Source organism: Pelobates fuscus, chromosome 6 (genome assembly GCF_036172605.1).
Source record: "Pelobates fuscus isolate aPelFus1 chromosome 6, aPelFus1.pri, whole genome shotgun sequence".
Lineage (NCBI taxonomy): Eukaryota > Metazoa > Chordata > Amphibia > Anura > Pelobatidae > Pelobates > Pelobates fuscus.
Genome location: NC_086322.1, coordinates 1,923,984 through 1,950,134, shown reverse-complemented (window position 1 = coordinate 1,950,134; position 26,151 = coordinate 1,923,984). Strand labels below are relative to the sequence as shown.

General features: G+C 48.9%; 1 protein-coding gene across 4 annotated transcripts in view; it reads right to left on the bottom strand.

The window, feature by feature from the left end:
• Positions 1-25,538, bottom strand: part of DQX1 (DEAQ-box RNA dependent ATPase 1) — a 136,821-nt gene extending 111,283 nt beyond the window's left edge. The window contains exons 1-3 of one of the 4 annotated variants that reach the window (XM_063457500.1): positions 25,470-25,538; positions 22,112-22,231; positions 18,728-19,008 (exon numbers count right to left, since the gene is read on the bottom strand). In XM_063457500.1, the coding sequence (XP_063313570.1) occupies positions 18,728-18,976 (249 nt within the window). In that variant the 5' untranslated portion in view covers positions 18,977-19,008; positions 22,112-22,231; positions 25,470-25,538. Of the gene's footprint in view, positions 1-18,727; positions 19,009-22,111; positions 22,232-23,474; positions 23,499-24,764; positions 24,787-25,449 lie in introns of those variants that run through there. The other 3 variants (XM_063457498.1, XM_063457502.1, XM_063457501.1) reach the window with 3 other exon arrangements.
• Positions 25,539-26,151: the final 613 nt, after the last annotated feature.

Here is a 26,151-nt window from a genome sequence, read left to right as displayed (position 1 = left end):
GGACTTGTAAGGATCCGTTACACTGCTCCCCTTTTGTGGAACACTCCGGCAGACCCGGATTGATCCTGTTCGGGTCAACGTGGGGCTGTCCGGTCTGCTGCTACGGTAAAAGTTCCGTTTGCCTGGATAATCCATCAGCGTTTCCATTGAAGCGGCCCGGGCGATACTGGATGTGGAAATTGTATGGCTGTAGTGCTAAGCTCCACCTTAGCAAGCGTCCATTGTCTCCAGCTACGCGGTTCAGCCATACCAGGGGATTATGATCGGTGATCAGGGTAAACTCCTGTCCATATAAGTAGGGTGTAAGTTTCTTTAGGGCCCAAACTAGGGCTAAACATTCTTTTTCCACTGCCGCGTAACTCACTTCCCTGGGCAATAGTTTTCTGCTGAGATACGCGACAGGGTGTTCTCCCCCATCTTCTCCGATCTGGCTCAGAACTGCCCCCAGTCCATACATGGATGCATCTGTATGGACGACAAATCTTTTGTTAGGAACGGGGGCAGATAGAACAGGTGCATTGATCAGAGCATTTTTCAAGGCTTGGAAGGCTGTCTCACAGGCCGGAGACCACAGGACTACCCTAGGCAAGTTCTTTTTCGTTAAGTCGGTCAGGGGTTTAGCGATAGTGCTATAGTCCGGGACAAATTTTCTATAGTATCCTGCTGTCCCCAAGAATGCCAATACCTGCGTCTTGGTGTGGGGTGTGGGCCAGTTGGCTACCGCCTCAATCTTAGCGGGTCCGGGCGTTGTTTCCCACATCCTACCCTGTGTCCCAGGTATTGGACTTCGGCCATGCCGAAGTTACATTTTTCCGGTTTCAGAGTCAGGCCTGCGGCCCGAATCTGATCCAGTACAGCCTCTACATGTCGCAAGTGTTCCCCCCATGTTTCACTATAGATCGCTATGTCATCCAGGTATGCGCAGGCAAAGTCCTGGAAGTCATCAAGAAGTCTATCCACCAAGCGCTGAAAGGTAGCTGGGGCGTTCTTCATCCCAAATGGCATGACCTTAAATTGGTACAGGCCAAATGGGGTGACGAACGCCGACTTGGGGATAGCCTCCTTGGCCAGGGGAATCTGCCAGTATCCCTTGCATAGATCAATGGTGGTCAGATACCTCCCCCTGGCAATGCGGTCTAATAGTTCGTCCACTCGGGGCATGGGGTACGCATCTGTTACGGTACGGTCATTGAGTCGCCTATAGTCTACACAAAATCTAGTAGCTCCGTCCTTTTTGGGTACTAGGACTACGGGTGAAGCCCAGGGGCTGTCAGACGGTTCTATGACTCCTAACCTTAGCATTTCTTGTACTTCCTTTTTCATTTCTCCCCTGACTGCCTCAGGGATTCGATATGGGGTTTGCCTAAGGGGTACTTGTCCTGGGGTCTCGACATAATGGGTCGCTAGCGTGGTGTACCCTGGTTCCTGGGCGAACGTTAATTTCTTTTCCATTATCAACTGTCTAAGTTGGCCCTTTTCGGCTGCGGTTAGCCGCTCCCCTAGTTGGATGGTGTCCAGTAAGCTAGGGGATTTTCTGGGTGCTAATAGGTCTGGGATAGGTAGGCTGTCGGGGTCCTCGGTAGCAGAAATGCATATAGCGGCAACATCCTCTGGCCGCTCTTGGTATTCTTTCAGTAAATTTACATGAAAGGTTTTCTGAATTCTCTCATCTTTATTGCTGGCAATCACATAAGTAGTGTCGCAGACCTGCGCTACTACTTTGTAAGGGCCCTGCCAGGATGTCTGGAGTTTATTTCCCTTTACCGGTCTAAGTACCAGCACTTTCTGACCCACCTGGAAAGTTCTCTGTCGGGCGCCCCTATCATACCAACGCTTCTGTCGACCCTGGGCCGCATGGAGATGGTCCCGTGCCATCCGGGCCAACTGCTCCATGCGGTCCCGCATCTCCAGAACATACGGTACAATAGGGATCCCTTCAGATTCCATCTCCCCTTCCCAATGCTCCCGGATGAGGTCGAGGGGACCTCGTACCCTTCTTCCGTAGAGTAGTTCGAACGGGGAGAACCCAGTGGATTCCTGCGGCACCTCCCGATATGCAAACAAGAGGTGCGGCAAGAATCGCTCCCAGTCTCTGTATTCCGCGGTAAAGGTCCTCAGCAACTGTTTTAAGGTACCATTAAAGCGTTCGCAGAGACCGTTCGTCTGGGGGTGGTAGGGTGAGCTGAGGAGGTTCTGAATACCGCAGACCTTCCATAACTGTTGGGTCAGATCTGCGGTAAATTGAGTCCCCCTGTCAGATAGTATTTCTCGGGGAAAACCTACTCTAGTGAATATCCCTACTAAGGCACTGGCGACAGTGTCGGCCTGAATATTTGCCAGGGCGACGGCTTCCGGGTAGCGGGTAGCGTAGTCCACCACAGTAAGTATATATTTCTTACCGGATGGGCTAGGGTTAGGTAGGGGCCCCACCAGGTCGACTGCCACCCGGCTAAACGGTTCCTCGATTATGGGCATAGGTGACAGTCGAGCTTTAGGGTGATCCCCTCTTTTCCCCACCCTCTGGCATATGTCGCAGGTACTGCAATAGCGCCGCACATCCTTGGAAATATTCGGCCAGAAAAAGGTCTGGGCTATCCGATAGGTTGTGCGGTTACCCCCCAAATGTCCTGCTAGGGGAATATCATGGCCAATTCGGAGAAGCTCCAACCGGTACTTTCTGGGTACCACTAGTTGGCGTTTCTGTGAAGGGGCACAGCCCTTCTTTCTACTCACAGTCAGTCGGTATAACCTGTCATGTTCCCATACAAAACGTTCATGCTCATTCCCCCCACTAGCGGCTATCTCCCGGTACGTCTGTAGGGTGGGGTCCTCTCTAGTCTCCCTCCCAAACTCTTCTGGGGTGTCCCACGCTAATGGCTTCTCCCTTATGTGTGACCTACGTGTCTGTGTGTTGCTTACCTGGGTCTCCTGGCCTGTGGTGGCGTCATCAGTAAGCCTGCTCTGTGATCGGGTGGTTACGGGGCAGGCTGCATCGGTGGTGGGCAAGTAGGCTGAAGTCAGAGGGCCAATATCGTTGCCCAAGACGACCTCAGCAGGTAGATTATCCATGATGCCCACCGTGGTCTTTCCTGACCCAACCCCCCAGTCCAAGTGTACCCGGGCCGTGGGTAAACGAAATACAGCTCCCCCTGCAACACGGACAGCAACGGTGTGTTTGGCCAAATGCTCTGGTTTTACCAAGTGTCGCTGCACCAAAGTAATGGTAGCCCCTGTATCCCTCAATCCTTGGGCTATTTGTCCATTCACGCGTACCTCTTGCCTATGGTGCTGGCGATTATCTGGGGAGGCGGCTTGTATCGGATCTGCCTCATACAAAATGCCCAGGCATTCCTCGGGGCCCATTTCGGCCTCTATACAGTGGGCAGCAGAGGTACGGGTGTGGTTGTTCTCTGTGGAGTTGCGCCTCCAATTATTATTAGCGGCTGGTCCTAGCGGGCAATACCTTGCGACATGTCCAGGGTTGTTGCACCGGTGACAGATGATCCTATGCGAGTCTCGGGGGTAGTTGTTGTGTCCTTGAGGCCGGGTTGGTCCTGGTGGTATGGGAGCCCGGAACTCTGGTCGAGACGAGGCAGCCGGGGGCCATTGCTCTACTTTGATAGCTGGCCTTGGGGTATTTTGGCTTACCCTCCTGCTTTCAGCGTACTCGTCTGCCAGCTGCGCTGCCTCTTTTAAATTGCTAGGGCGTCTGTCCCTTACCCAATCCTGCAAGTCAGCAGATACACCTTGGAAGAAGTGTTCCAATAAAAACAGTTGTAATACTTCCTCTCCCGTGCTAGCGTTGCAGCCTTGCATCCAGTGTGATGCCACTCGCTGTAACCTATTAGCCCATTCCATGTGGGAGTCCACAGCTTTCTTTTTGGACTCCCGGAAGCGGCGACGGTATGTCTCTGGGGTTACAGCGTACCGGCGGAGTAGTGCCTCTTTTACTTTTTGGTACTGTGCAATCTCCTCTGCAGTCAGTGCTCGAAAAGCCTCATTTGCTTTTCCTGATAGCTTCCCAGCCAGAATAGTGACCCATTGCTCTGGTGGTATTTGATGAAGAGAGCACTGCCTTTCAAAGTCAGCCAAATACCCATCAATTTCCTCTTCATTTTCTACAAAGGTTTTAAATGCAGTGAAGGGAATTTTCTTTACCGTAGTAGTGGGTAGCGGGGTAGGAACTGTCTGTGTAGTGAGCTGTCTGGCTCTTACCAGTTCCATTTCTTGTACCCTCTTGGTTTGGATCTCTTCCCTTGTTTCCCGGAGCAGTTGGGTTATTAGTTCTGTAGACGTGACTGAATACAACGCTAATCTCCGCTGTACAATTGCCGTAATCACATCGTCCTCACTGATGGGTGCCATGGGTTCAGTTACCTCCATGGACCTATCCATCCCGTCCAGCTCCAGCAGGTCAGCTATCAGCTCCCTCCGTGGTCTGTTGCTGGCACTCCTACCACGATTCTCCAATAAATCCTTTAGTGTGGGTCTTTTCAGCTTGGCATACTGTGACTCCATTCAGTGCTTGTTCTTTGGAGTCCCGCCGCTTGCCACCAATGTAACGGCTACCCAGCTATTGAGAGGGTATCTGCCGCTGGAGACGTCCTTTTCCCTGCAAGCTGCTGTGGAGAAGTCAAGCTGGTATAATCCCATCCACGATATCCAGAGAGAATCAGGTTCAGCTGCAAACAGGAACAGAGTAATCTTCCCAAATAATCCCCTTCCAAGAACGAGACGAGGCTACGTTTTGAAGGGTCAAGATGAACTGAGGACTGGAACATCCAGCCTGCTTTTTATTAGGAACGGATACATACAGGACACTCCCAGGGGGAGGATGAAAACAACCAATAATACATATGGTAACACCCCCACGTCTCCTCCCCTCAGATAACTACATAACACAATTAAAATGTCCACATTTTGACACAAGTTCTGGATGTACCCCAAAAACAGGGGGTACAGCTTTAAATCCGGTATCGCTGGATAGCTCTCCTTCAGGGGACCAATATATCCAAAAATCAGCCCATTCGGATGTATAGTTCGGGAGATACGGTGTTCCAAAGTTTTGACCGACCGCACAGACCAACTAGCCGAAATTAGTTCCATGAGTTTTGGCCTTGCGGTCGGTCTCCGTTCGCACGGTAAAAAGACCCGAAAACCTGGTCATCCATACGAATCTCGGGGGTCGCTGAAATCCCCATAGATGGTGAAGTAGAACTACCGAATGGTGGGACGTTCGGTAGTTTCCATACGAATTTACGGAGGTCTGGAGGACTCAGCGGTGTTCGCCTGTTTGTGTATCCGTTTTCAGTTCCATGCGGTTACAGGCAAACACCGCTGTTCGTGCACAAGATGGCCGCGAACACGTGTAAAAGTCCCGAAATGGCGGCCACCTATATTTTACACACAGAATTCGTACGGAACCATGCGAACAGGAGACAATGGAATGAATGGAAGTTTAAACTGTAATTCCCTTGTTTGTTTCAAAGTTACTAGGGACTTGTAAGGATCCGTTACACTGCTCCCCTTTTGTGGAACACTCCGGCAGACCCGGATTGATCCTGTTCGGGTCAACGTGGGGCTGTCCGGTCTGCTGCTACGGTAAAAGTTCCGTTTGCCTGGATAATCCATCAGCGTTTCCATTGAAGCGGCCCGGGCGATACTGGATGTGGAAATTGTATGGCTGTAGTGCTAAGCTCCACCTTAGCAAGCGTCCATTGTCTCCAGCTACGCGGTTCAGCCATACCAGGGGATTATGATCGGTGATCAGGGTAAACTCCTGTCCATATAAGTAGGGTGTAAGTTTCTTTAGGGCCCAAACTAGGGCTAAACATTCTTTTTCCACTGCCGCGTAACTCACTTCCCTGGGCAATAGTTTTCTGCTGAGATACGCGACAGGGTGTTCTCCCCCATCTTCTCCGATCTGGCTCAGAACTGCCCCCAGTCCATACATGGATGCATCTGTATGGACGACAAATCTTTTGTTAGGAACGGGGGCAGATAGAACAGGTGCATTGATCAGAGCATTTTTCAAGGCTTGGAAGGCTGTCTCACAGGCCGGAGACCACAGGACTACCCTAGGCAAGTTCTTTTTCGTTAAGTCGGTCAGGGGTTTAGCGATAGTGCTATAGTCCGGGACAAATTTTCTATAGTATCCTGCTGTCCCCAAGAATGCCAATACCTGCGTCTTGGTGTGGGGTGTGGGCCAGTTGGCTACCGCCTCAATCTTAGCGGGTTCCGGGCGTTGTTTCCCACATCCTACCCTGTGTCCCAGGTATTGGACTTCGGCCATGCCGAAGTTACATTTTTCCGGTTTCAGAGTCAGGCCTGCGGCCCGAATCTGATCCAGTACAGCCTCTACATGTCGCAAGTGTTCCCCCCATGTTTCACTATAGATCGCTATGTCATCCAGGTATGCGCAGGCAAAGTCCTGGAAGTCATCAAGAAGTCTATCCACCAAGCGCTGAAAGGTAGCTGGGGCGTTCTTCATCCCAAATGGCATGACCTTAAATTGGTACAGGCCAAATGGGGTGACGAACGCCGACTTGGGGATAGCCTCCTTGGCCAGGGGAATCTGCCAGTATCCCTTGCATAGATCAATGGTGGTCAGATACCTCCCCCTGGCAATGCGGTCTAATAGTTCGTCCACTCGGGGCATGGGGTACGCATCTGTTACGGTACGGTCATTGAGTCGCCTATAGTCTACACAAAATCTAGTAGCTCCGTCCTTTTTGGGTACTAGGACTACGGGTGAAGCCCAGGGGCTGTCAGACGGTTCTATGACTCCTAACCTTAGCATTTCTTGTACTTCCTTTTTCATTTCTCCCCTGACTGCCTCAGGGATTCGATATGGGGTTTGCCTAAGGGGTACTTGTCCTGGGGTCTCGACATAATGGGTCGCTAGCGTGGTGTACCCTGGTTCCTGGGCGAACGTTAATTTCTTTTCCATTATCAACTGTCTAAGTTGGCCCTTTTCGGCTGCGGTTAGCCGCTCCCCTAGTTGGATGGTGTCCAGTAAGCTAGGGGATTTTCTGGGTGCTAATAGGTCTGGGATAGGTAGGCTGTCGGGGTCCTCGGTAGCAGAAATGCATATAGCGGCAACATCCTCTGGCCGCTCTTGGTATTCTTTCAGTAAATTTACATGAAAGGTTTTCTGAATTCTCTCATCTTTATTGCTGGCAATCACATAAGTAGTGTCGCAGACCTGCGCTACTACTTTGTAAGGGCCCTGCCAGGATGTCTGGAGTTTATTTCCCTTTACCGGTCTAAGTACCAGCACTTTCTGACCCACCTGGAAAGTTCTCTGTCGGGCGCCCCTATCATACCAACGCTTCTGTCGACCCTGGGCCGCATGGAGATGGTCCCGTGCCATCCGGGCCAACTGCTCCATGCGGTCCCGCATCTCCAGAACATACGGTACAATAGGGATCCCTTCAGATTCCATCTCCCCTTCCCAATGCTCCCGGATGAGGTCGAGGGGACCTCGTACCCTTCTTCCGTAGAGTAGTTCGAACGGGGAGAACCCAGTGGATTCCTGCGGCACCTCCCGATATGCAAACAAGAGGTGCGGCAAGAATCGCTCCCAGTCTCTGTATTCCGCGGTAAAGGTCCTCAGCAACTGTTTTAAGGTACCATTAAAGCGTTCGCAGAGACCGTTCGTCTGGGGGTGGTAGGGTGAGCTGAGGAGGTTCTGAATACCGCAGACCTTCCATAACTGTTGGGTCAGATCTGCGGTAAATTGAGTCCCCCTGTCAGATAGTATTTCTCGGGGAAAACCTACTCTAGTGAATATCCCTACTAAGGCACTGGCGACAGTGTCGGCCTGAATATTTGCCAGGGCGACGGCTTCCGGGTAGCGGGTAGCGTAGTCCACCACAGTAAGTATATATTTCTTACCGGATGGGCTAGGGTTAGGTAGGGGCCCCACCAGGTCGACTGCCACCCGGCTAAACGGTTCCTCGATTATGGGCATAGGTGACAGTCGAGCTTTAGGGTGATCCCCTCTTTTCCCCACCCTCTGGCATATGTCGCAGGTACTGCAATAGCGCCGCACATCCTTGGAAATATTCGGCCAGAAAAAGGTCTGGGCTATCCGATAGGTTGTGCGGTTACCCCCCAAATGTCCTGCTAGGGGAATATCATGGCCAATTCGGAGAAGCTCCAACCGGTACTTTCTGGGTACCACTAGTTGGCGTTTCTGTGAAGGGGCACAGCCCTTCTTTCTACTCACAGTCAGTCGGTATAACCTGTCATGTTCCCATACAAAACGTTCATGCTCATTCCCCCCACTAGCGGCTATCTCCCGGTACGTCTGTAGGGTGGGGTCCTCTCTAGTCTCCCTCCCAAACTCTTCTGGGGTGTCCCACGCTAATGGCTTCTCCCTTATGTGTGACCTACGTGTCTGTGTGTTGCTTACCTGGGTCTCCTGGCCTGTGGTGGCGTCATCAGTAAGCCTGCTCTGTGATCGGGTGGTTACGGGGCAGGCTGCATCGGTGGTGGGCAAGTAGGCTGAAGTCAGAGGGCCAATATCGTTGCCCAAGACGACCTCAGCAGGTAGATTATCCATGATGCCCACCGTGGTCTTTCCTGACCCAACCCCCCAGTCCAAGTGTACCCGGGCCGTGGGTAAACGAAATACAGCTCCCCCTGCAACACGGACAGCAACGGTGTGTTTGGCCAAATGCTCTGGTTTTACCAAGTGTCGCTGCACCAAAGTAATGGTAGCCCCTGTATCCCTCAATCCTTGGGCTATTTGTCCATTCACGCGTACCTCTTGCCTATGGTGCTGGCGATTATCTGGGGAGGCGGCTTGTATCGGATCTGCCTCATACAAAATGCCCAGGCATTCCTCGGGGCCCATTTCGGCCTCTATACAGTGGGCAGCAGAGGTACGGGTGTGGTTGTTCTCTGTGGAGTTGCGCCTCCAATTATTATTAGCGGCTGGTCCTAGCGGGCAATACCTTGCGACATGTCCAGGGTTGTTGCACCGGTGACAGATGATCCTATGCGAGTCTCGGGGGTAGTTGTTGTGTCCTTGAGGCCGGGTTGGTCCTGGTGGTATGGGAGCCCGGAACTCTGGTCGAGACGAGGCAGCCGGGGGCCATTGCTCTACTTTGATAGCTGGCCTTGGGGTATTTTGGCTTACCCTCCTGCTTTCAGCGTACTCGTCTGCCAGCTGCGCTGCCTCTTTTAAATTGCTAGGGCGTCTGTCCCTTACCCAATCCTGCAAGTCAGCAGATACACCTTGGAAGAAGTGTTCCAATAAAAACAGTTGTAATACTTCCTCTCCCGTGCTAGCGTTGCAGCCTTGCATCCAGTGTGATGCCACTCGCTGTAACCTATTAGCCCATTCCATGTGGGAGTCCACAGCTTTCTTTTTGGACTCCCGGAAGCGGCGACGGTATGTCTCTGGGGTTACAGCGTACCGGCGGAGTAGTGCCTCTTTTACTTTTTGGTACTGTGCAATCTCCTCTGCAGTCAGTGCTCGAAAAGCCTCATTTGCTTTTCCTGATAGCTTCCCAGCCAGAATAGTGACCCATTGCTCTGGTGGTATTTGATGAAGAGAGCACTGCCTTTCAAAGTCAGCCAAATACCCATCAATTTCCTCTTCATTTTCTACAAAGGTTTTAAATGCAGTGAAGGGAATTTTCTTTACCGTAGTAGTGGGTAGCGGGGTAGGAACTGTCTGTGTAGTGAGCTGTCTGGCTCTTACCAGTTCCATTTCTTGTACCCTCTTGGTTTGGATCTCTTCCCTTGTTTCCCGGAGCAGTTGGGTTATTAGTTCTGTAGACGTGACTGAATACAACGCTAATCTCCGCTGTACAATTGCCGTAATCACATCGTCCTCACTGATGGGTGCCATGGGTTCAGTTACCTCCATGGACCTATCCATCCCGTCCAGCTCCAGCAGGTCAGCTATCAGCTCCCTCCGTGGTCTGTTGCTGGCACTCCTACCACGATTCTCCAATAAATCCTTTAGTGTGGGTCTTTTCAGCTTGGCATACTGTGACTCCATTCAGTGCTTGTTCTTTGGAGTCCCGCCGCTTGCCACCAATGTAACGGCTACCCAGCTATTGAGAGGGTATCTGCCGCTGGAGACGTCCTTTTCCCTGCAAGCTGCTGTGGAGAAGTCAAGCTGGTATAATCCCATCCACGATATCCAGAGAGAATCAGGTTCAGCTGCAAACAGGAACAGAGTAATCTTCCCAAATAATCCCCTTCCAAGAACGAGACGAGGCTACGTTTTGAAGGGTCAAGATGAACTGAGGACTGGAACATCCAGCCTGCTTTTTATTAGGAACGGATACATACAGGACACTCCCAGGGGGAGGATGAAAACAACCAATAATACATATGGTAACACCCCCACGTCTCCTCCCCTCAGATAACTACATAACACAATTAAAATGTCCACATTTTGACACAAGTTCTGGATGTACCCCAAAAACAGGGGGTACAGCTTTAAATCCGGTATCGCTGGATAGCTCTCCTTCAGGGGACCAATATATCCAAAAATCAGCCCATTCGGATGTATAGTTCGGGAGATACGGTGTTCCAAAGTTTTGACCGACCGCACAGACCAACTAGCCGAAATTAGTTCCATGAGTTTTGGCCTTGCGGTCGGTCTCCGTTCGCACGGTAAAAAGACCCGAAAACCTGGTCATCCATACGAATCTCGGGGGTCGCTGAAATCCCCATAGATGGTGAAGTAGAACTACCGAATGGTGGGACGTTCGGTAGTTTCCATACGAATTTACGGAGGTCTGGAGGACTCAGCGGTGTTCGCCTGTTTGTGTATCCGTTTTCAGTTCCATGCGGTTACAGGCAAACACCGCTGTTCGTGCACAAGATGGCCGCGAACACGTGTAAAAGTCCCGAAATGGCGGCCACCTATATTTTACACACAGAATTCGTACGGAACCATGCGAACAGGAGACAATGGAATGAATGGAAGTTTAAACTGTAATTCCCTTGTTTGTTTCAAAGTTACTAGGGACTTGTAAGGATCCGTTACACCAGTGATTAACTCACTTCCCCAATGATATATAATAATCAGTAACATATCATCGATTAACTCACTTCCCCAATGATATATAATAATCAGTAACATATCAGCGATTAACTCACTTCCCCAATGATATATAATAATCAGTAACATATCAGCGATTATCTCACTTCCCCCAATGATATATAATAATCAGTAACGTATCAGTGATTATCTCACTTCCCCCAATGATATATAATAATCAGTAACATATCAGCGATTATCTCACTTCCTCCAATGATATATATTAATCAGTAACGTATCAGCGATTAACTCACTTCCTCCAATGATATATAATAATCAGTAACGTATCAGCGATTAACTCACTTCCTCCAATGATATATATTAATCAGTAACGTATCAGCGATTATCTCACTTCCCCAATGATATATAATAATCAGTAACATATCAGTGATTATCTCACTTCCCCAATGATATATAATAATCAGTAACGTATCAGCGATTATCTCACTTCCCCAATGATATATAATAATCAGTAACGTATCAGCGATTATCTCACTTCCCCCAATGATATATAATAATCAGTAACGTATCAGCGATTATCTCATTTCCCCAATGATATATAATAATCAGTAACGTATCAGCGATTATCTCACTTCCTCCAATGATATATAATAATCAGTAACGTATCAGCGATTAACTCACTTCCCCAATGATATATAATAATCAGTAACATATCAGCGATTATCTCACTTCCCCCAATGATATATAATAATCAGTAACATATCAGCGATTCTCTCACTTCCTCCAATGATATATAATAATCAGTAACATATCAGCGATTATCTCACTTCCCCCAATGATATATAATAATCAGTAACGTATCAGCGATTATCTCACTTCCCCCAATGATATATAATAATCAGTAACATATCAGTGATTATCTCACTTCCCCCAATGATATATAATAATCAGTAACGTATCAGCGATTATCTCACTTCCTCCAATGATATATAATAATCAGTAACGTATCAGCGATTATCTCACTTCCCCAATGATATATAATAATCAGTAACATATCAGCGATTATCTCACTTCCCCAATGATATATAATAATCAGTAACATATCAGCGATTATCTCACTTCCTCCAATGATATATATTAATCAGTAACGTATCAGAGATTAACTCACTTCCCCCAATGATATATAATAATCAGTAACGTATCAGCGATTATCTCACTTCCCCAATGATATATATTAATCAGTAACAAATCAGCGATTATCTCACTTCCCCCAATGATATATAATAATCAGTAACGTATCAGCGATTAACTCACTTCCCCCAATGATATATAATAATCAGTAACGTATCAGCGATTAACTCACTTCCCCAATGATATATATTAATCAGTAACGTATCAGCGATTATCTCACTTCCCCAATGATATATAATAATCAGTAACGTATCAGCGATTAACTCACTTCCCCAAATGATATATAATAATCAGTAACATACCAGTGATTAACTCACTTCCCCAATGATATATAATAATCAGTAACATATCAGCGATTCTCTCACTTCCTCCAATGATATATAATAATCAGTAACGTATCAGCGATTAACTCACTTCCTCCAATGATATATATTAATCAGTAACGTATCAGCGATTATCTCACTTCCCCAATGATATATAATAATCAGTAACATATCAGCGATTATCTCACTTCCTCCAATGATATATATTAATCAGTAACGTATCAGCGATTAACTCACTTCCCCAATGATATATAATAATCAGTAACGTATCAGCGATTATCTCACTTCCTCCAATGATATATAATAATCAGTAACATATCAGCGATTAACTCACTTCCCCAAATGATATATAATAATCAGTAACATATCAGTGATTAACTCACTTCCCCAATGATATATAATAATCAGTAACATATCAGTGATTATCTCACTTCCCCCAATGATATATAATAATCAGTAACATATCAGTGATTATCTCACTTCCCCCAATGATATATAATAATCAGTAACGTATCAGCGATTATCTCACTTCCCCCAATGATATATAATAATCAGTAACATATCAGTGATTATCTCACTTCCCCCAATGATATATAATAATCAGTAACATATCAGTGATTATCTCACTTCCCCCAATGATATATAATAATCAGTAACGTATCAGCGATTATCTCACTTCCCCAAATGATATATGATAATCAGTAATGTGTCAGCGATTATCTCACTTCACCAAATGATATATGATAATCAGTAACGTATCAGGTTTTGAATGCTTCCCACAAGGTATATGTGGAAAGAACCAGAGAAGGAATAATAGTGTAATATTTAAAACTGTAGTGGTGATAGGTAAGATAAAAGATGTGCACTCACACTTACCTGGAGCTTCAATACAGCTTCAGTGTATGCGCCTGGGCGGAATAATCCCCACCTATGGATCAAGTGCAGAGGTAATTATTTGAATTATAGGTGTGGTAGGGGGTATCCTCATAAAAAATAAACAAATAACAATCGTATATGGTGAAGTATGTAGAGCTATGAAGCAAGGGTAGGTAAAAATGATAAACTGTACAGTCACGTGTAATAGAGCCGTAAAACCTGGCTCATCTGATAGCGCTTGAAGTGGTATGATCCCCACTCAAGAATACAGGTGTAAATAAAAATTCTTCCATCCGTGTATATGTGGATGTGACAAACTCCCTGTTTTGGGGCTATCAGTGCTCTTTGTTCGTATGCCGTTCGCGCATTTCTGCCCTATTTATTCCCTTTTATTGTACCAAACAAACGAACAGCCAGACAACACGCAATGTGAGTGTGCAGCCTATTAACCTCCCAGAAGCTGTGGTCAGCTGCAACAAATTGGCGAATGGCTGGGTGGTCGCCGTTCATATGAATGAACACATGGCGGCGGCCATCTTAAATTGTCAAACGGACCTCCAAACTTCAATCTCTTCATTTCAGTTTATACGAACGCCACGTCGTTCGGTACATTCAAAACTAGACCAACCCTGATAGCTAAAAGCCATGGAACTAATGCTGGACAGATTTTTGATGAACGGTTGGTGAAAACTCCATGGCAATTCGACTGTGTTCACGAGATCTGAGCGCTGCTCGGATATATTAGGCGCTCAGATCCAAGCTATCTGGGGATATGTTGAATGTTTGGGTTCAGTTATGCAAAATATGAGTTATGTATTTTAATGTGTTTTGTTAGTTATAAATTGGAAATATTTGTTGTACCTTGAGATAATTAAGTTTACTACCGCCACTTAACCCAATTATCTCCAGGATAGAGAGGAGGGATTTTACCGTTTCTGTGGAAGTGTTTCACATTGTATTGAACTTTGATTGGTTACTGTAAATTGTGTTCCAGTCCTCCACAAAGTCAATGTGGGAGTATCCCTTGCTGGAGGACCTGCATAAAAGGCCAAACTGTGGCCACCATTAAACAGATCGTTTTACCCCTTCATGAAATCTTGGCTCATGTTTGGGGGATTGGGAGCTATAATTTACTACACCGTCTGCTACACTTGGATTTCGGGAGATTCTAAACGGATGTACTCAGCAACATAGTGTACACCATAAAAAGGAGTGTAAAAATAAATAAATAAATTAAACCTACTCACATGCCAAAGAGCAAGTTCCTGTTTGCTCAATCCAAAGCGCTTGGGTGGTATGATCCCCACCAGGGATATAGCTCCAAACAATACAACAGCAGCAAACTTAGGTCCAATTAGAAAAAGTACTTTAATGTTAAAAAAATAATAAAAGTAATACAATATGTAATAAAATAAAATAGTGATTAAAAAAAAGTTATAAAAAATACACTTAACACATTTCTCCTTGGATAGGTTTTATCAAAAGTGTTTTACACACTGGTAAAACACTTTTGATAAAACCTATTGAAGGAGAAACGCGTTAAGTGTATTGTTTATAACTTTTTTTTATCACTATTTTATTTTAGATTGTATTACTTCTATTATTTTTTTACTATTAAAGTACTTTTTTAATTGAACCTTACTTTGCTGCTGTTGGATTGTTTTGGAGCTATATCCCTGGTGGGGATCATACCACCCAAGCGCTTTGGATTGAGCAAACTGGAACTTGCTCTTTTGCATGTGAGTAGGTTTAACTTATTTACTTCTGCTTACACTCCTATTTACGGTGTACACTATTTTGGTTCTGTTTGTTTATCTCCACATATACACAGACGAAAGAATTTATATTTACACCTGTATCCTTGAGTGGGGATCATACCACTTCAAGCGCTATCAGAGGAGCCAGGTTTACAGCTCCATTACGTGTGAGTGTACATTTTATACTGTTGCGGTCACCGGCCCGCCGAGCCTCACGGTCGTGCCCGACCGCTCCGACTACACGAGCTTACCTGCTTGTCGGCGAGCCGGGAACCGCGCACATAGTTCTTCCGGGCATCGCGCCCAGATCCAAGATGGCGCCGACCGCGTGGTCGCGTCTATTGCTAGCCCCGCCCCCGAGAATTATACCAACGTGTGCGTGACGTCACGACGTCAACGCACACGCACGTTCTGGGGTCAGAGGTCGCCCTCTGACCAATCATAGCCTAGAGAGGGGTATTTAAACCCCTAGCTTTCCCCATTACTTTGCCATGTCGTGGTTTCAGTTTCCTGGTTTCCTGAAAGTGCTATTCTCGTGTTTCTGATTTCCTGGTATCCTGATCCTTGGCGTTTCCCTGGTTATTCTGATCTCTGGTTTCCCTGACTTGGCTTGTTTTATCGGTATTGAGTATTTTCTGGCTTCCTTGACCTCGGCTTTCCCTTTGACCATTCTCTGTCTCTAGCGTATTAGTCCGGCCATTCTAAGGACCGGTTTACGCTCTTTCCTATTATTTTCCTTTTCTTACTTATGTATATGTTTACATAGTTTCTGCGTGCTGGACCACATTACTAGTCGTGACATATAGTTTTTACCTACCCTTGCTTTATAGCTCTACATACTTCACCATATACAACTTTTATTTGTTTAATTTTTATGAGGATCCCCCTACCACACCTATAATTCGAAGAATTACCTCTGCACTTGATCCATAGGTGGGAATTAAGCTACCCAGGCGCATACACTGGAGCTGCATTGAAGCTCCAGGAAAGTGTGTGAGTGCACATCTTTTATCTTACCTATCACCACTACAGTTTTAAAAAACTACACTATTTCTTCTCTGGTTCTCTCCACATATACCTTGTCAAGCATCACTGAAGCGCTGCACCTACCCCCCTGTTTTTATCCAGTTTTCTGATCGGAAAACAGAGTGTAACAGATCACCTGGCACCCCGACTGGGTACCTCCTTTGAAGGATGTTCCTAGCGCTTCCTGAGGGTTTCCAGCACTTCAGCAGACACCATAACCACCGTAGACTCCTTCAGAGCACAAAACAGGAACAAGCTCTTACAAGAGCTTAGTAGTGATTTAGCAAGGGAATATGCAGAGCATAGCAATCCCTTGTAGCAGATTCCCCAATAAGAGACGGCACTCTAAATTGAGGGTGAAGTAGAACAGTTTTTTTTAATGAAACACTCTGCTTTTATGCACATTTTGCACACATAGCACTGCCCACAGGGTTTTGCAAAACAACCAATCAATACGTACAATACACTCAGACACTCCCAGCAATTACACACAAAATCCGCCCTCTGCCTGTGATATAATTACTGAACACAATGGGCTAATGTAATTATCACAGGCAGGAAAATACACAATTTTACACAATATTCATAACTTTAAAAGTATACATCACATTCACATAAAACGTACATTTTCAAATGAATCAGCATACTCCAAATACAAACATATGTCAAAATCATACACATTGGTCCAGTGGTTCAAAAGTTAGGTTGAATGTCCTTTGTGACCACTGAAGCATGGCTTTTCCAGCACAAACCAGTTCCACAGAGTCCTCTATCCTGGAGATAATTGGCTTAACTGGGTGTGGTAAGCCAACTATTTCCAGGTACAGAAAATCTCTCTATTCACAACAGCAAAAATACACAAAAATACATAACTCCCATCATACTGACCAGAACCCCCATATTCAACCTATCCCCAGATAGCTTGGATCTGAGCGCTCAATATATCCGAAGAGCGCTCAGATCCCACAAACACAGTCAAATCGCCATGGGGTTAAACCATAGCAAGGGCTGATGAGAGACAGAGGAGGCACAAAACAGCAAGTTCCAACTGGTCTGGCAGTGTCCCTGGGACAACACCCTGCTGGAGAACAATAGATAGGAAAGGGGAGGGGCACACCTTCCCATGTATTCAAAGGGGCAGAAAAAGTGTTTCAAAATCCAATAAGCCTAAATAAGTTTCTTAAAGGGCAATACATCCCAGGGGCCATAGTCACATGGCAGGAGGCTGGCAGTCAGTCTTCTCCAATGCCCGGTGGCGAGGCTGGTTCCGCAACAGAGAGACTTCGTATTTATGTTCAAGCTGCTTGTGGACTATTATCATTTTGCTTCCGCACTAAATAAATTTTTTGTGTGATTGTGCTTCCCCTAATGCGATATAATAATCAGTAATATAGCAGGATTATAAAGCTTCCCCCAATGTGATATAATAATCAGTTATATATCAGGATTATAACGCTTCCCACAATGTGATAAACAGGTAATAATCAGTAAAGTGTTAGCCATTATCTCGCTTGTAGCGAACGTAACCTCACCATGGGCTCCTGGAGGAGCCTGCTTGCCAGCCTCTTGCTCCAGGACGATGGGCCCTCCAAAATACACTTTTAAAGGCCCTGTTCGTGTGATTTAGGATTATATTGTTCGGAAACCGAACAACCGCACGAACCAGAGACCACCCGTGTGCTTGTTAAGCCCAACTGACACCTTGTAACTAGTTCCACCGCAGTGTTCCAATTGTTCATCTGGGTGGCCGCAATTCGTATGAACGACCATGAGGTGGCAGCCGTCTTGTTTGCATGAACGAAGGCAGCGTTGCTTGCTCATGGAACGGAAATCGGACACAGACACTCCCAAACACCGATGGACTTCCATCATTGCCTGTGTTCGGTTCTAGACAACTTAGAAGGGCACTGTTCTGTGGAATTGTTCCCACGAACAAGGTGAACAAGCTACACATGTTAACTATGAATTCAGTTCGGTATTTTATGTACTTTTATACTCCCGAAAGAGACCGACCATTTGCACAGATTTGATGGAACTGTTATGGGCATAGGACCATGTGTGCAGTCAGTCAAATAATTAACTTCCATGGAAAAACCGAACCATTAAACCGATCTGGGTGGTTTTTGGATATGTTGGTCCCCCAGATCGGGGTTATCCGAGAATGTAACTTTTGTGGGGTTTCTATGGATTTTGGGGGGTACTTTTGGGATGTTTGTAAATTGTATGTTTTTGGTACCTGAGAGATAATTTAATTATATGTTTGCTTCTTAGATAATTATCTCTCAGGCACAAAGGATCATGGGAGGGATTTCCATGTATTCTTGCATTGGAAACCCCTTGCAGGGGCTTTTGCATAAAAGGCTGTGTGGCCTCCAATAAACCAGTTCACTTCAAGCATTCACTCTTGATTAATGTCTGTGAGGGAAAGCTATACCTGCTATAAATCACTTGCTGTAGCGATTGCTTAGTATGTTCATTTAATAAAGCAAAAGGGTAAAAAGCCTTCCATCTGGTAGTATACATGCCTGAGTACTCTTGCCAGATCCAGGGTCTCCACACACCAATGTAACGTTACTGCACTGCAGACTCTCCATTATTTGGTATTTAATTCCCCAGACAGGCAGGGAACGCCGTTGGGATAGAAGCTGATAGTAACGAGAAGAGAAGGGTAAGCCATCAAAAGGGTTCAACTCCAGATCTCCATCTTGCCCTTCTTCCTCCAGCTCTGTCTCCAAACTGTCTTCATCAAGTAGGCGATCCAAGGGATCCATCATATCCAATGGAGTTCAACAAGATCCCACAAAGTCTGTGGGAGAAAAAAACAAAACAAAATCATGACATGCCCACCGTCCCTTAGAGACACAAACACACTGACATTCACTAGACAAACATGTATGACACTGTAATGTCCCGATTCCCAGGTTCTCCCACACAATTTGACACCCTCGAGTAACAATATCTGTCCTCAGACACACTGTACAGAGCTCCCGATATCCCAGGTTCTCCCACACCACGTGCCACCCTCGAGTAACAATATCTGTCCTCAGACACACTGTACAGAGCTCCCAATATCCCAGGTTCTCCCATACCATGTGCCACCCTCGAGTAACACTGTCATTACACCCACTGTACAGAGCTCCTGATATCCCAGGTTCCCCCACACCATGTGCCACCCTTTGAGTAACAATATCTGTCCTCAGACACACTGTACAGAGCTCCCAATATCCCAGGTTCTCCCATACCATGTGCCACCCTTGAGTAACACTATCTGTACTCACTAAGTCACTAAGACACACTAAGAACAGACATTATTTATTAGGGAAGATATGTACAGACGAGGTCTAGAAGTTTGAATGTAACTGAGGAATGTATAGAGAGACAATGTAGAGACAGAGCTGTGAGTTATGGGAGAATAAGTATTATTCTGTCTGACTCATCCATTTCTGAAAGTAAGGGCAGATCTGAGCGTGTGAGACCAGTGAAGGGCGAGTTGTAGTGACAAAGGATGTAAATAAATTCTATATGTCAGTACAGAGAAGATGGAGGCTGGCCGGTGTCAGTGCAGGGAGGAGGGAGCCTGGCCGGTGTCAGTGCAGGGAGGAGGGAGCCTGGCCGGTGTCAGTGCAGGGAGGAGGGAGCCTGGCCGGTGTCAGTGCAGGGAGGAGGGAGCCTGGCCGGTGTCAGTGCAGGGAAGAGGGAGCCTGGCCGGTGTCAGTGCAGGGAGGAGGGAGCCTGGCCGGTGTCAGTGCAGGGTGGAGGGAGCCAGGCCGGTGCAAGTGGGGGGAGGAGGGAGCCTGGCCGGAGCCAGTGCAGGGAGGAGTGAGCCTGGCCGGAGCCAGTGCAGGGAGGAGGAAGCCTGGCCGGAGCCAGTGCAGGGAGGAGGAAGCCTGGCCGGAGCCAGTGCAGGGAGGAGGAAGCCTGGCCGGAGCCAGTGCAGGGAGGAGGAAGCCTGGCCGGAGCCAGTGCAGGGAGGAGGAAGCCTGGCCGGAGCCAGTGCAGGGAAGATGGAGGCTGGCCGGAGCCAGTGCAGGGAAGATGGAGGCTGGCCTGTGTCAGTGCAGGGAAGATGGAGGCTGGCCGGTGTCAGTGCAGGGAAGATGGAGGCTGGCCGGTGTCAGTGCAGGGAAGATGGAGGCTGGCCGGTGTCAGTGCAGGCAGGAGGGAGGCTGGCCGGTGTCGGGGCAGGCAGGAGGGAGGCTGGCCGGTGTCGGGGCAGGCAGGAGGGAGGCTGGCCGGTGTCGGGGCAGGCAGGAGGGAGGCTGGCCGGTGTCGGGGCAGGCAGGAGGGAGGCTGGCCGGTGTCGGGGCAGGCAGGAGGGAGGCTGGCCGGTGTCGGGGCAGGCAGGAGGGAGGCTGGCCGGTGTCGGGGCAGGCAGGAGGGAGGCTGGCCGGTGTCGGGGCAGGCAGGAGGGAGGCTGGCCGGTGTCGGGGCAGGCAGGAGGGAGGCTGGCCGGTGTCGGGGCAGGCAGGAGGGAGGCTGGCCGGTGTCGGGGCAGGCAGGAGGGAGGCTGGCCGGTGTCGGGGCAGGCAGGAGGGAGGCTGGCCGGTGTCGGGGCAGGCAGGAGGGAGGCTGGCCGGTGTCGGGGCAGGCAGGAGGGAGGCTGGCCGGTGTCGGGGCAGGCAGGAGGGAGGCTGGCCGGTGTCGGGGCAGGCAGGAGGGAGGCTGGCCGGTGTCGGGGCAGGCAGGAGGGAGGCTGGCCGGTGTCGGGGCAGGCAGGAGGGAGGCTGGCCGGTGTCGGGGCAGGCAGGAGGGAGGCTGGCCGGTGTCGGGGCAGGCAGGAGGGAGGCTGGCCGGTGTCGGGGCAGGCAGGAGGGAGGCTGGCCGGTGTCGGGGCAGGCAGGAGGGAGGCTGGCCGGTGTCGGGGCAGGCAGGAGGGAGGCTGGCCGGTGTCGGGGCAGGCAGGAGGGAGGCTGGCCGGTGTCGGGGCAGGCAGGAGGGAGGCTGGCCGGTGTCGGGGCAGGCAGGAGGGAGGCTGGCCGGTGTCGGGGCAGGCAGGAGGGAGGCTGGCCGGTGTCGGGGCAGGCAGGAGGGAGGCTGGCCGGTGTCGGGGCAGGCAGGAGGGAGGCTGGCCGGTGTCGGGGCAGGCAGGAGGGAGGCTGGCAGGTGTCGGGGCAGGCAGGAGGGAGGATGGCAGGTGTCGGGGCAGGCAGGAGGGAGGCTGGCCGGTGTCGGGGCAGGCAGGAGGGAGGCTGGCCGGTGTCGGGGCAGGCAGGAGGGAGGCTGGCCGGTGTCGGGGCAGGCAGGAGGGAGGCTGGCCGGTGTCGGGGCAGGCAGGAGGGAGGCTGGCCGGTGTCGGGGCAGGCAGGAGGGAGCCTGGCCGGTGTCGGGGCAGGCAGGAGGGAGGCTGGCCGGTGTCGGGGCAGGCAGGAGGGAGCCTGGCCGGTGTCGGGGCAGGCAGGAGGGAGCCTGGCCGGTGTCGGGGCAGGCAGGAGGGAGCCTGGCCGGTGTCGGGGCAGGCAGGAGGGAGCCTGGCCGGTGTCGGGGCAGGCAGGAGGGAGCCTGGCCGGTGTCAGGGCAGGCAGGAGGGAGCCTGGCCGGTGTCAGGGCAGGCAGGAGGGAGCCTGGCCGGTGTCAGGGCAGGCAGGAGGGAGCCTGGCCGGTGTCAGGGCAGGCAGGAGGGAGCCTGGCCGGTGTCAGGGCAGGCAGGAGGGAGCCTGGCCGGTGTCAGGGCAGGCAGGAGGGAGCCTGGCCGGTGTCAGGGCAGGCAGGAGGGAGCCTGGCCGGTGTCAGGGCAGGCAGGAGGGAGCCTGGCCGGTGTCAGGGCAGGCAGGAGGGAGCCTGGCCGGTGTCAGGGCAGGCAGGAGGGAGCCTGGCCGGTGTCAGGGCAGGGAGGAGGGAGGCTGGCCAGTATCAGTGCAGGGAGGAGGGAGGCTGGCATTAGTTTATATGGTTAACGGATATTCAGTTACCTTCACGATCTCCAGTGATCCATCAAAGCTCGGAGAGGACCATTGGCGCTCCCACGCGCTCTGCTCATCTCAATATGCAAAACTGGATCTTTCCATGAGTGTGAGACAAACCCCAGCTGTCTATGACAGAAAGGATAAAAAAAAACTTAAATAATGCCCAGTCTAAAACAGTCCCAGCAGTCTCTCCCAGTCTGTCTCTAAACACTCTTTAACCCAACCACATACACTACTGAGTGCTTGTGACAAACCCCTGTAATTTCCCTTGTCCCAGTTATTTTCCATTCGTTCGGTAGATTGATCTACTGAACACAGACCATCCCACTGGCTCATTTAACTGCAAAGAAAACCACAAAGTTAAGTGCTCTTTCTGTGTAGCTGCTGTTCGTATAACTGAACACGTGCGCTGGAAAACGGCGGCCATCTTGTCTCCTGAAAGCAGGCAGCGGTACTTGGTCATCGAGTGTCTGAAACTCTAAAGCAGACACTCGACCCCGCGAACACATGTGATTTGATACGAACGCCTATTTCTATTATCGAAACACCAGGAGAGCTCTGTTCGGTAGGATTGTTAGCAAGAACAAGGCGAACAATCGCTACCTATGAGCCAGGGGAACCGTCCTACTTTTGATTCTGTTTGGAACTCCCAAAGATGACCGGTGGCAATTCGGTTGTGTTTGTGGAATCTGAGCGCTATTTGGATATGTTGAGTGCTCAGATCCAGGTTATCTGGGGATATAATAGTTGTAGGGGTTCTTCTATGTGTTATATGTATCACGTGCAGTATAGAGCAGTCCCTCTCATTATAAAGCAGTCACGTGCAGTATAAAGCTGTCGCTCTCAGTACAAGGATGCCTCTCACAGTACAGAGCTATCTCTCTCAGTATAAGGATGTCTCTCACAGTATAGAGTACTCTCAGTATAAGGATGTCTCTCACAGTACAGAGCTGTCTCACTCAGTAGGATGTCTCTCACAGTACAGTGCTGTCTCACTCAGTATAAGGATGTCTCTCACAGTACAGTGCTGTCTCACTCAGTATAAGGATGTCTCTCACAGTACAGAGCTGTCTCACTCAGTAGGATGTCTCTCACAGTACAGTGCTGTCTCACTCAGTATAAGGATGTCTCTCACAGTACAGAGCTGTCTCACTCAGTATAAGGATGTCTCTCACAGTACAGAGCTGTCTCACTCAGTAGGATGTCTCTCACAGTACAGAGCTGTCTCACTCAGTATAAGGATGTCTCTCACAGTACAGAGCTGTCTCACTCAGTATAAGGATGTCTCTCACAGTACAGAGCTGTCTCACTCAGTAGAAGGATGTCTCTCACAGTACAGAGCTGTCTCACTCAGTAGGATGTCTCTCACAGTATAAGGATGTCTCTCACAGTACAGAGCTGTCTCTCTCAGTATAAGGATGTCTCTCACAGTACAGAGCTGTCTCTCTCAGTATAAGGATGTCTCTCACAGTACAGAGCTGTCTCACTCAGTATAAGGATGTCTCTCACAGTACAGAGCTGTCTCACTCAGTATAAGGATGTCTCTCACAGTACAGAGCTGTCTCACTCAGTAGGATGTCTCTCACAGTACAGAGCTGTCTCACTCAGTAGAAGGATGTCTCTCACAGTACAGAGCTGTCTCTCTCAGTATAAGGATGTCTCTCACAGTACAGAGCTGTCTCACTCAGTAGAAGGATGTCTCTCACAGTACAGAGCTGTCTCACTCAGTAGGATGTCTCTCACAGTACAGAGCTGTCTCACTCAGTAGAAGGATGTCTCTCACAGTACAGAGCTGTCTCACTCAGTAGGATGTCTCTCACAGTACAGAGCTGTCTCACTCAGTAGGATGTCTCTCACAGTACAGAGCTGTCTCACTCAGTATAATGATGTCTCTCACAGTACAGAGCTGTCTCACTCAGTAGGATGTCTCTCACAGTACAGAGCTGTCTCACTCAGTAGAAGGATGTCTCTCACAGTACAGAGCGGTCTCACTCAGTAGAAGGATGTCTCTCACAGTACAGAGCTGTCTCACTCAGTAGGATGTCTCTCACAGTAGAAGGATGTCTCTCACAGTACAGAGCTGTCTCACTCAGTAGAAGGATGTCTCTCACAGTACAGAGCGGTCTCACTCAGTAGAAGGATGTCTCTCACAGTACAGAGCTGTCTCACTCAGTAGGATGTCTCTCACAGTAGAAGGATGTCTCTCACAGTACAGAGCTGTCTCTCTCAGTATAAGGATGTCTCTCTCAGTATAAGGATGTCTCTCACAGTACAGAGCTGTCTCTCTCAGTATAAGGATGTCTCTCACAGTACAGAGCTGTCTCTCTCAGTATAAGGATGTCTCTCACAGTACAGAGCTGTCTCACTCAGTATAAGGATGTTTCTCACAGTACAGAGCTGTCTCACTCAGTAGGATGTCTCTCACAGTACAGAGCTGTCTCTCTCAGTATAAGGATGTATCTCACAGTACAGAGCTGTCTCACTCAGTATAAGGATGTTTCTCACAGTACAGAGCTGTCTCACTCAGTAGGATGTTTCTCACAGTACAGTGCTGTCTCACTCAGTATAAGGATGTCTCTCACAGTACAGAGCTGTCTCACTCAGTAGGATGTCTCTCACAGTACAGAGCTGTCTCACTCAGTATAAGGATGTCTCTCACAGTAGAAGGATGTCTCTCACAGTAGAAGGATGTCTCTCACAGTAGAAGGATGTCTCTCACAGTACAGAGCTGTCTCACTCAGTAGTAGGATGTCTCTCACAGTACAGAGCTGTCTCACTCAGTAGAAGGATGTCTCTCACAGTAGAAGGATGTCTCTCACAGTACAAAGATGTCTCACTCAGTAGGATGTCTCTCACAGTACAGAGCTGTCTCACTCAGTATAAGGATGTCTCTCACAGTACAGAGCTGTCTCTCTCAGTATAAGGATGTCTCTCACAGTACAGAGCTGTCTCACTCAGTAGGATGTCTCTCACAGTACAGAGCTGTCTCACTCAGTAGAAGGATGTCTCTCACAGTACAGAGCTGTCTCACTCAGTAGGATGTCTCTCACAGTACAGAGCTGTCTCTCTCAGTAGAAGGATGTCTCTCACAGTAGAAGGATGTCTCTCACAGTAGAAGGATGTCTCTCACAGTACAGAGCTGTCTCACTCAGTAGGATGTCTCTCACAGTACAGAGCTGTCTCTCTCAGTAGAAGGATGTCTCTCACAGTAGAAGGATGTCTCTCACAGTAGAAGGATGTCTCTCACAGTAGAAGGATGTCTCTCACAGTACAGAGCTGTCTCACTCAGTAGGATGTCTCTCACAGTACAGAGCTGTCTCTCTCAGTAGAAGGATGTCTCTCACAGTAGAAGGATGTCTCTCACAGTAGAAGGATGTCTCTCAGCTGTCTCTGGATCCCGGAAGTGCAGTTGCTGGCAGATGAACTTTGTCCTATAATTACTTCCGCCCACAGTGGGGCGTGGCCACAGAGATTGACAGAGAGAGAGAGAGAGAGAGAGAGAGAGAGACTGACTGACTGACTGAGAGAGAGAGAGACTGACAGAGAAAGAGAGACTGACTGAGAGAGACTGACTGACTGAGAGAGAGACTGAGAGAGACTGACTGACTGAGAGACTGACTGAGAGAGAGAGAGAGACTGACAGAGAAAGAGAGACTGACTGAGAGAGAGAGAGACTGACAGAGAAAGAGAGACTGACTGAGAGAGAGTGACTGAGAAAGAGAGTGACTGAGAGAGAGAGTGACTGACTGAGAGAGAGAGAGAGAGAGACTGACAGAGAAAGAGAGACTGACTGAGAGAGAGAGAGACTGACAGAGAAAGAGAGACTGACTGAGGGAGAGAGTGACTGAGAGAGAGAGTGACTGAGAGAGACTGACTGACTGAGAGAGAGACTGAGAGAGACTGACTGACTGAGAGAGACTGACTGACTGAGAGAGAGAGACTGACTGACTGAGAGAGAGAGACTGACTGACTGAGAGAGAGAGACTGACTGACAGAGAGAGAGACTGACTGACTGAGAGAGAGACTGACTGACTGACTGAGAGAGA